The sequence below is a fragment of the Solea senegalensis genome, unplaced genomic scaffold, assembly GCF_019176455.1.
Source record: "Solea senegalensis isolate Sse05_10M unplaced genomic scaffold, IFAPA_SoseM_1 scf7180000015688, whole genome shotgun sequence".
In the NCBI taxonomy this organism is placed as follows: Eukaryota; Metazoa; Chordata; class Actinopteri; order Pleuronectiformes; family Soleidae; genus Solea; species Solea senegalensis.
Window position 1 is genome coordinate 40,160 of NW_025321418.1, and position 11,182 is coordinate 51,341.

General features: G+C 42.1%; 2 protein-coding genes across 3 annotated transcripts; both read left to right on the plus strand.

Annotated features, from left to right (window-relative positions):
- The first annotated feature begins 541 nt into the window (after positions 1 to 541).
- Positions 542 to 3,665, plus strand: LOC122762453 (gastrula zinc finger protein XlCGF8.2DB-like). The gene is made up of 2 exons (XM_044017643.1): positions 542 to 956; positions 1,670 to 3,665. The coding sequence occupies exons 1-2, from the start codon at positions 875 to 877 to the stop codon at positions 2,764 to 2,766; spliced, it is 1,179 nt and encodes a 392-aa protein (XP_043873578.1). The 5' UTR covers positions 542 to 874; the 3' UTR covers positions 2,767 to 3,665.
- Positions 3,666 to 4,506: 841 nt separating this feature from the next.
- Positions 4,507 to 11,095, plus strand: LOC122762452 (B-cell receptor CD22). Of its 2 annotated transcripts, none has more exons than XM_044017641.1 (9): positions 4,507 to 4,690; positions 5,386 to 5,787; positions 6,402 to 6,716; positions 6,798 to 7,061; positions 7,989 to 8,261; positions 8,635 to 8,737; positions 8,841 to 9,006; positions 9,097 to 9,266; positions 10,630 to 11,095. In XM_044017641.1, the coding sequence occupies exons 1-8, from the start codon at positions 4,594 to 4,596 to the stop codon at positions 9,244 to 9,246; spliced, it is 1,770 nt and encodes a 589-aa protein (XP_043873576.1). In that variant the 5' UTR covers positions 4,507 to 4,593; the 3' UTR covers positions 9,247 to 9,266; positions 10,630 to 11,095. The 2 variants fall into 2 exon arrangements, with proteins under 2 accessions (XP_043873576.1, XP_043873577.1); XM_044017642.1 differs by having other exon boundaries at positions 5,389 to 5,787.
- Positions 11,096 to 11,182: the final 87 nt, after the last annotated feature.

Consider the following 11,182-nt stretch of genomic DNA (forward strand, 5'->3'; position numbering starts at 1 on the left):
TATATGAACATTAAAATATTATATAATGTGTATTATGTTCTGAGAGTGGACTGGTTCTGAGTAGTGAACCGGTTCTGAGGAGTGGACTGGTTCTGATTAGTGGACTGGTTCTGGATGGACTGGTTCTGAGACTGTTCTGAGAGTGGACTGGTTCTGATTAGTGGACTGGTTCTGATTAGTGGACTGTTCTGAGAGTGGACTGATTAGTGGACTGGTTCTGAGTGGACTGGTTCTGGAGTGGACTGGGTGACTGGTCTTGAGAGTGGACTGGTTCTGAGGAGTGGACTGGTTCTGATTAGTGGACTGGTTCTGTGGTGGTGGACTGTTCTGAGGTGGACTGGTTTCTGAGGAGTGGACTGGTTCTGAGTAGTGGACTGGTTCTGATTAGTGGACTGGTTCTGAGGAGTGGACTGGTTCTGCATCAGTCTGACCAGCGTTAGAATATCATGACAATAACATGATTGATTTGACCAGAACAAATGAAAGCAGTAATAAAAGACTCGCATAAGATTGTCCCTGGTGGCTTGCCATACGAGCTGGAGAAGGGACCGTACCGGAAGTAAGTCTTAGCGGTACTTCCTTGTTTATACTTGAGAATGCTAGTGACAAACCGTAGTCCACGGTTACCACGGTTACCACGGTTACGTGTCCACGTTCCATTCATCCGAATCGTGTCCAGAACTGCAGCTTGTGTTTCTGCGCTCATCGGCGAACACTGTTAGCATCAGTGTGTTGGCTCCGCGTTAGCTGAAGTTAGCGCTGTTAGCTAACGCCGGTGCGCGGCTTCATAACTGCCGCAAACAGGAACTCCCGGTGCTCGTTGGTGGTCCGCGCGGGTCAGCGCTAACGACACGTCACGTAAACCGTAAACATTATGATGAAACACGAGAGACCGTGTTCAGAAAATCCACAGAGGCGGACTGAAGACAGACGCCCTCTAGCGGACTGTTCAACAGGTAAGGCGATACTGGAACCCAGACACGATCAGCGATTCACCGAGAGCTCGTGATGGTCACGTGAAGACTAATGCTTCACTCGAATGTTAATGTGCTCACAAACCCCCTGCTGGTCAAACACTGACACAAGGTCATGTGATCAGTTTGTATCTGTAACATTTCTCTTGTTGTGTAGTGTATTATGGGCTGTGTAACATGACAACACAATGGAATCTAATAGTATTTGGCAAATGTTTGTCAATAAAACATTACATATATATATATACATACATACATACATATATATCTATATATCTATATAGATATATACGTATAAGTTTGGACACACCCTCTTGAATGCCAAGAGTGTGCGTAGCAGTAATCAAAGGCAAAGGGTGCAAGGCAAAGATTTTGAAGAATCTAAAATATAAAACATGTTTTTATTTATTTCACACTTTTTTGTAATTACACATGTGTTCACTCTTAGTTTTGATGCCTTCAGTGAGAATCTACGATGTAAATAGTCGTGAAAATAAAGAAAAACCATTAAATGAGAAGGTGTGTCCAAACTTTTGAGTGAGTGTGTCCAAAGTTTGGACACACTCACTCATTTAATGGTTTTTCTTTATGTGTATATATATATATATATTTAAGGAGTTTGTGTTAATGTGTTCACTTTGACAGCCCTGGTATACTTAACAAAGGTTATTTGTTTGTTTCACTGTTGCCTGAAGATGTCCAGCATATGTTGGGGATCAAAGAAGAAGTTCTCACTGAGCTGATCACCAGCCCTGATCAGGAGAACCCAGGGAAGCCTCGCATCAAAGAGGAAGAGGAAGAGATCTGGACCGATCAGGAGGGAGAGCATCTTCTGGAGGACGCTGATGGCAAAAAGTTCTTACTCAATATCATCTATGTGAAGACTGAAGATGATGAAGAGGAATCTCAGTATTCACATCCTCATCAAAGTCAAACTGTGGAGAGCAGAGAGACGGTGTCTCCTCCAGACACGGGCCCTGCACCACCCATGAAAACAGAAGCTGATGCAAATGACTCGTCCGAGACCGAAGACAGTGGTGACGAGTGCAAGGAGAGTGAAGCTCCTGAAAAACACCAACCACCGGGATACACACAGGACGTCTGTGCAGGAGAGAAACCATTTAACTGTGATTTCTGTGGGAAAAGCTTCACCAAGAAGAGTGACGTCAAGAGACACACGATGGTCCACACAGGAGAGAAACCCTTTAGCTGTGATGTTTGTGGGGAAAGATTTACACAGAAGGCCGTTGTTAAACGACACATGATGGTCCACACAGAAGAGAAACCCTGTAGCTGTGATGTTTGTGGGAAAAGGTTTGCAAAGAAGAGTGACGTTAAGAGGCACAAAATGATTCACACAGGGGAGAAACCATTCTGCTGTGATGTGTGCGGGGAAAGATTTACACAGAAGTCCATTCTCACCAGACACATGATGGTCCATTCAGAAGAGAAACCCTGTAGCTGCGACGTTTGTGGGAAAAGATTTACATACAAGTGCAACTTTATGAAACACCTGAGGGTCCACAGTGGTGAGAAACCTTGTAGTTGTGATGTCTGTGGGGAAAGATTTACACTGAAGAGTTCTCTGAAGGCGCATATGAAAATTCATAGAGGAGAGAAACCACAAGATTGTAATATCTGTGGGAAAAAGTTTACCAAGAAAAGTAATCTTAAGAGACACATGATGGTTCATTCCGGAGAGAAACCATTCCGCTGTGACGTTTGTGAGAAAACGTTTACAAGGAGGTGGCATCTTAAAATGCACATGAGGGCTCATACGGGACAGAAATGAGGGTGAATTCATTCACTTTATATTCTACTTTCAGATTTCAGACACAATTCACACATAACCAACTCGTCATTATTAACCTCTCAACTCTTCTGAGGTGAAGGGGGCGGGGACTGTTGTGAGTGCTGCGCTGCCTTTAGGAGAGTGTGTATGTGCACATGCTATGTTCAGTTAGACACTGAGTGTGTGCGCCTGTGTGTGTGTGTGTGCGTGTGTGTGCGTGCGTGTGTGTGACCAAGCACAAGTCAGCACAGACTTCCCAACACCATGAACAACACTGTTAACATGAGCTCTTAATGATAGTATTTAAAAAGCCCATAGTACTATGTTACAGGACCGATCCCTAAGTGTAAAGTAGCATCCAACACTCAATCAGTGTTTCAGCCACAGGGTGAATGAGAATGAATGAGAATGAATGAGAATGAATGAGAATGAATGAATGAATGTTTCCTGCTGTAGAAAAAGCTTTGCTACAGTAAATGAAATCAAAGCTGCTCTGTCATGAATCCACTGAATATCACAGTGATGGAAATGACCAGAGTCAGTGAATGTATATTGTTGTCTCTCCTGAACGCTGCATTAGTCACACTAACTCTCATGTGCTGTAGAAAAGACGTAATAATCCATATTCTTGTGATTTTTGTCAGCGAATATTTTACAAAGAAGTCTGTTCTTAAGAGACGTGTTATCATTTATTTACAATATTAATATCCTTTATTTTCACACGATATTCAAAACAGTGGAGTGTATTCACCTCATAAATAATGATGAGGTTCACTTTTCCACCCACTTTCATGACAAATATTTCAGTTTGTGTCTGACATGAAATTTGCATTGACATTGTTCTCAAATCTGTCAAAGTCTGTGTCGTGTGTCAATGTAAAACACAGTAAATAATAATAATAATAATAATAATAATAATAATAAAGAACTGCAGTTCAGAATAAAGATGTGTTCTCAGTCTTTGTGTGAAGCTCTGCACCAATTTGAATAATCTCATCACTAAAAGTTCAGAACCAGATTGAAGTCTGAAAATGATGATTATTCCAAATCAGATCATTGTCATTTCTAATATTATTTATTATATTTATGAATGAAATATTTGAGTGCTGTGAACGTCAAACATCATGCTGTCACAGCCAGAGGCAACACTGTCTCTGAGTGAGTGAGTGAGTGAGTGAGTGAGTGATTTGAGTTTTCAGCTCTTTTCTCAATTCTTTGATGTAGTTTGAGAGGAAGTTTTTGTTTTTCTGTGAGTTTGTCAGTCAGGGTTCGTTGGGTGACTTTTACTAAACCTATTGGGACGTCCTTTCACAAGACTTGTGTCCTCAACGAAAGTCTCTCCTCTGTCCATCGCCGTCATCACTCTGCTGACAAAGAAGGAAATCTACAGTCTCTGTCTGTCTCTCTGTCTGTCTGTGAACGGCGATCATGATGATTGATCTTTAGATTGGTGCAGTGCTGTTTTTCACCACATGTCCAGATGTGAAGTCAGTTGTGAAGCAAGAATCAAGAAAGAATCATTAGGACAAATGATTCTTTACATTTGTTACACAAACACTATCATAGTTGAATTTGCCCTCGTGTTCACTTTTTGAGGAAATGGCAAACAGCATGAGAGTGACTCACTCAGTCATGTGGCGTCTCAAAAATCCATGCTGAGGTGTTTTTTTCCCCTTAGTGAATTCCACCTGTTGAAAATAAATGCCCTTAAAATGTTTGAATAAGATTTGAATGTCAGTTCTTGATTATAGATTATTATATATTGATTATATTTCGATCATAGATTCGAAGTCAAATGCATGAAATAAATCCGAGTAAAAGTAGAAGATGCCACTTCCTCCTCTTTGTCAGCGTATGCTCGTCCTTCCCTGTGTCTGCTGCCAGAGCAGCGCTGCAGTCATGCATGTGCACACCCTGTTTTTTGGTGAGTAATTCTATGATTATTCAAATGTTTTCTATTTTTCTATTATTGTAATGCTTTCAGCTGACGTTGGGTGAATGCAGTGAAGGTTTGAATTTTCCCAGGCAAATAAAAATGCTGAAGCTGGAGTGAATTTTGCAGATTGTTCCATGACCAATGTACAAACCAGCTGTTTCACCAACTGAAGAGGAACAGTGTGATGAGCTGGGGCATGGGGACGTGGGGGTAGTTTGTCTGATATGGCCTTGAAAATATAAGTGTAGGCCAGTGCTGTTGCCTCCTTAGTTGCCACATGAGCAGAGCGTTGGGTTCTAAAGCCAGAGTTTGTAATCAAACAATTAAAATATCACATTAATGGCACATATGTCCCTTGATTTCTGTTTGTCCCATTATTTTGTCTCGCTTTAATGCAACATAGAAAAGACAATATCTTTGGACTTATTCCTCTTATTGTCAGGGTTACCAACCGCCCCGTATATTGGGCCTCATTTATTTGTCCCGTACGTGTCCTCTCTTGTCCCGTTTGACGGCGACGCTGATCTAACCACTGAATGATACGACAGAAGTCAATTACAACGAGAATGAGAGAATGAGTTTTTCTTTCTTTGTGAGTTTTTGACTCACAAACTTTTGAAAAAAAAAAAAAGGAATAATGTTGTGTGGTTTTGTTCATTATTATCTGCTGTCGCTCACTATAGCAGCCCTGTGGACTGAGATCCAGGCCGTCTCTCCTGTACCTTCAGTTCCTGACTGTGTCCAAGCTCTGGCCGGGTCCTGTGTGGTGATCCCCTGCTCTTTCACTCCTGCTGCTCCTCATCCTCTCAGGGGGAGAAAGCAGAGGCTGAATGTTCGGCTGAGGTTCACAAGTGGCGGCCTTTTCTTTCCCCTGCGAGGCGTCGCTTTTAACAGTGAAGATGGGAACCAGGTGAGCAGGGACTTCCAAGGACGCACATCACTCTTTGGCCAAATGACAGACGGAGACTGCTCAGTGAAGATAGAGCGCGTCACGATGGATGACTCGCGTCTTTTTGAGATTGCTCTGAAAACAGGTGATGACTTACTCTGGGGGAAACCGCGGAGCTTCAGTGTGGATGTTGTGGGTGAGTATGGATGATGAACATGGGAGAGCGCAGTCAATCATATTCTGTTCTAACATTACAGAAGTTTTCATGCACGTTTTTACAGTGCATCACTCAGGCTAAGATGTTGCATGTGTGGTGCACTGTAAAAAATACACGGACCATGGTTCTCATCAATTTGTACATGATACAATACAATACATGAGCTTACAAGTGATTTCTCTATTTTAACACCATGTTACCGCCTCATGTTTACCAACAGTCACATGTTGCTTTTATTGGACATATTCTGTCGTTTGAAGAAAGAGAATAATACAGCGTTCATTAGATGTCTGCAGCTTCATCTCATCATGCTGCAATACTCGTTATAACAAATGAAGGTTCGGGCACTTTGTATTTTGTATGAATCTGTAGTTGTCTCTTAAACGGAGGAGGAAGCTGCATGTATGTATATTTCTGGCCTCTTATCATATCACACTACAGCCTCGACACACATTCTTGTCATTATCTCTGAAGCACCGTCGCACACCACACAAAACCACACACACACACGCACACACGCACAGCAGCAGTAAAAGTCGATGATGATGATGATGATGATGATGATGATGATGATGATATTTCCACTGGGACAGACTCTCCTGAGGCTCCTGTTATCAGTGGAACGCTGGCAGCCACAGAGGGACAGCTGATCACCTTAAACTGCTCTGCCAGTTATTATTGCCCCTCCACACCTCCCATACTGCAGTGGAACTGGGAAAGAGGAGGAGTCCAGCTCAACAGCCCTGAAGCTGGGGAGGTACAGACCGTCTCTCTGGAGCCGCATGGACTGATGCTCCTGGCCCCTCTGACTTTTACCGTGACACACCAGGTGAAACCCAGGCTCAGGTGTGAGGTCATCCACCCAGGGGTCAAATCACTGGCCACTTTCAAGGATGTTCATGTGACATGTAAGCGTCGTCGTAGTGACTGTGTCTGTTTACACACTTTCTTTACGCTTCAGTTAATCTCTTTTTTGTTGGTGTGTTCAGTTCCACCACAGGAAGTGCAGGTTCAGATCCTGTCCTTGCGGGTGCACGAGGGGGGAAACGCTCTGTTGGTGTGCTCGTGCAAAGCTGACCCTCCAGTGTCCGAGTACCACTGGTCCTACATTCAACATGGCCGCACAGTGAACCTCCCTCAGCGCGCTCACACGGTCCGTGTGCACAATGTGACTCGAGACACGAGAGTCCGCTGCTCAGCACGGAACCTGATTGGTCGAGGAGAGTCCCGGCTGACGCCGCTCAACATACAATGTAATCCCGCCTCCTGATGCAACTGCTGCTGCTGCTGCTGCTCATGGACATGTTGTGACTGTAGATGAATGAATGAATGAATGAATGTTTGTTTTAGCTGTGACTGTGTGGGCGTGGTTACGACATACTTGGTGCAGAGTTTTTCTCTCTGTGTCAGGCTCTGACAGTAAATCCTGATCCTGTTTAGACCTGGTACTGATGCATGTTCTGAGGGATCTAGTTCCATGCAGATCATGCTCAGTAGATCAGATCTGATCACAGAACCCGCAGCTGTCATGCTCTGCAGATCACAAATGCTTTTTAGAGGCGGGTTGAATACATGACATGGAACGGCGTCTCTATACATTTGATGCGGTTGTTTTTGCTCCATGGACCTCTAAAGCCATTAGACACTGTTACTACATAAAACTACGAGCTTGGTCGTTGACAACATAACTTCATACACCTCACACTGACAGAGGCTCAATCTCAGTGTCAGTGGGGATGCAGAAACACTGATTAAAAAAGACGTACTTCATCAAATGTATGCCTGTTGAAGACTGTGATCCTAAAGTCTCATTCATTCTCCGTCTACTGTCTGCAAATGTTTCATTTTCTGACTTTTAAATCGTCTTTTTTTCATTATGTGACACAAACTTCCACATGAGCTGAAAACGGTGATTTTCTCTATGACCTTTGGTGTGGTAGAGTGAGTGGTTTACAAACGCAGTGGTTGCATGCAGAGCACTGACCTCATCAACTGACACTCTTCCTTTAAATTAAGTAAAGGACAAAACAAGATTTTTATAGATTTCATTGGTTTAAAAGTTTTTTAAAAGAAAAGTTCAACACTTTCTCAGATACTTTCGTTCATGTGAAGCTACTGATCCTGTAATACTGCTTTTACTGCTTCCATCGCAGTAAGTCAACGTCTTTTCTGTCCTGCAGATAAACCAGCCATCGTCCATCTGTCCTCCACCTGTTTAGTCCAGGACATGGAGCTGTTGTGTCACTGTTCAGTTGACTCCAACCCCAAATCTGTGGTGACCTGGAGCATTAACGGGACGGTCCCACCTGGTGATTACAACACGTCTGTGACGTCAGAGTCTCACCTGCAAACAGCTTCTCTGAGGGGCCGAATGGTCCGCCCCATGACGGTCGTCTGCTTCGCTGTCAACGCGCTCGGAAACGACTCCTTGGTTTTACTGCAGGGAGGCGAAGGTGTGTTCACGCCACTGTTTTTCACGCCGTGCTGCTCTTGTGTATCCACAGTGATAAAGTGAGGCACTGACACCTGTGCTGTGTGTCTCAGAGACAACGAAATAGGTCAAGTTTGAGACAACAGTGAAGATTGGATTGAGGTCATGCAAACGTGTCATGTTCATTCGTGCCGACTCACTTTAGTACAAATGAAGCTGCAGCCTGTGTCACGGTCAGTCAGCTGTAGAATTTAAAGACTCTTGCACGTTGGACGATGGAGTCCAGTGATACGTCAGCCCTGACACTCATCTCCACGCATGTTGTTCTCTTGAATTATTACAATCCTCATGATGAAGTTTAGTTTAACGTGATATGTTAACCCTTTAACCTGCAGTGTCAGCACATTTGTGGTGGTTGGTGATTCCTGCTGTGGTCGTTTGCTCCGTCATATTCCTTCTCTCCGTAGTTTTCTGTTGCTGCCGAAGGAGAGCTGCAAAGTATGTGAAGCACATGATTTTAATGATGACTGAAATGATTGAAAAGTGTTCCATACTGCGGGAGTCACACACTTCACAAACTACCTTCCTCTGCTCCTGTTAGAGATGTCCTGAATGCACACCTGGCTGTTTACCCTGAGGGAATGGAGATTTGTCAGGACAGGATGCCTCTGTACATTAACTGCACAGAAGTCACTCACATCTACACCAACGGCAGCTACCAGCTCGTGTACCAGAACTGCACGCCACTCTTTGTCCACAGTAACAACGTATTGAATTATTAACGTATTGTTGATTCTTGATCATTTTTTAATTACCTTGTCCAAAACCTCAAAATCTCACATTTCCTGCATTTACAGATTCATCCCGTGGCCAGAAGAGGTGAGGAGAGACGAAAGAGAAGAAGACAAGAATCATCAAGTGCAGACAGACACGCTGCTGCGGGAGTCAGATTCACAAGAGAGGTGCAGGCTGATGCAGAAACAGCTGTTTACCTGGAGATCCTCTGACACTCGTTCTCAAACGAATGGTAATCCATATGTTTGTGTAGTTGTTAGTACATTCTCATCAGCATTGTAAACTCATGCACTCTGAACTCTTGAATAACAAGAGGTGGTGGATCACTAATATACGGTGGCCCTGAAGACTCAACACAAATACAAAATCCAATGGACAGGCCTTTAAAAAAGCCCAAACAAATGAATTAGATCATGATTCATGAATCAAACTGCCTTCTCATTTCAGCTTTTACTCCCAGGGATTTACATCTGATCTGATTCACAACATAGAACATGAGACAAAAGTTCGTCTTTTGTCTCATGTTCGTCTTTTGTCTCATGTTCGTCTTTTGTCTCATGTTCATCTTTTGTCTCATGTTCATCTTTTCTCTCATGTTCGTCTTTTGTCTCATGTTCCTCTTTTGTCTCATGTTCTCTTTTTGTCTCATGTTCGTCTCATGTTCTCTTTTGTCTCATGTTCATCTTTTTGTCTCATGTTCTTTTTGTCTCATGTTATCTTTTGTCTCATGTTAGTCTTTTTGTCTCATGTTCGTCTTTTGTCTCATGTCTGGTCTCATTGTTCTTTTGTCTCATGTTGATCTTTTGTCTCATGTTGATCTTTTGTCTCATGTTCCTCTTTTGTCTCATATTCATCTTTTTGTCTCATGTTTTTGTCGGTCTTTTGTCTCACATCTTTTTCTTCATGTTCTCTTTTGTCTCATGTTTTTTGTCTCATGCTCATCTTTTGTCTCACGCTCATCTTTTTCTCTCATGTTCGTTTTTGTCTCATGTTGATCTTTTTGTCACATGTTCGTTTTTGTCTCATGTGTTCATCTTTTGTCACATATTCGCTTTTGTCTCATGTTCTCTTTTTGTCTCATGTTCGCTCTTTTTGTCTCATGTTCATATTTTGTCACATTTCGCTTTTTGTCTCATGTTCGTCTTTTGTCTCATGTTCAGATTTTTGTCTCATGTTCATCTTTTGTCTCACGCTCATCTTTTGTCACATATCATCTTTTTGTCTCATGTTCGCTTTTGTCTCATGTTCGCTTTTTGTCTCATGTTCTTTTGTCTCATGTTTCTTTTGTCTCATGTTCCTCTTTTTGTCTCATGTTCATCTTTTGTCTCATGTTCATCTTTTGTCTCATGTTCGTCTTTTGTCTCATGTTCATCTTTTGTCTCATGTTCGCCTTTTGATGTCAAACCCAAATGTTTTCAGTCCATGGCAAAAATAAAAGAATTGGCCTCACTGTTCCAATACTATAGGAGGACAGTGTACATTACAACATATTTTACTAATGTTTTATTATATATTATATATATAATTATTTCACATGTAATCCCAATGATAAGATATAGTTGTTTTGTCATATAATTTAACATTTTTCTTTTCAGTATGGACGTAAAGAAGAGAATATCTGCATGAAAATATAATCCAGCTACTTCACAATCCTTCCCTCCGTACGCAGCTGATTGACTCTCACTTGTAATAGTGTGTCTTACATCTCGTACAATTGTGTCTTCTCAGTGGCTTTTGTAAATTAGTTTGTGTTTCATGTTTTGTGAATTTGTTTTCAAACATGTAAATTTGTCTCAAGATTTGTAAAATTGTTTCACCTTTTCTAATAATGGTTTGCACTTCCAGGCCACTGTACATACCTGTATGGACTAACTAACTGACTAACTAACTTACTAACTTACTAACTGACTGACTGACTGACTGACTGACTGACCGACTAACTAACTACTACTGTAGTCCTGTGATAAATTCATGAAGATGATAACACTTTACAGTTGAACAATGCAGCGTGTCATTAAATAATGCAGTTGAATGAATAAACAGTGATACATTGAAACGTCATTGATGGAGAATGTGTTGTTGTCATTTCTCTGCACTGATTTATTAAACGGGACAGTACATATTATGAACACCAGGTGGCAGCAGCAT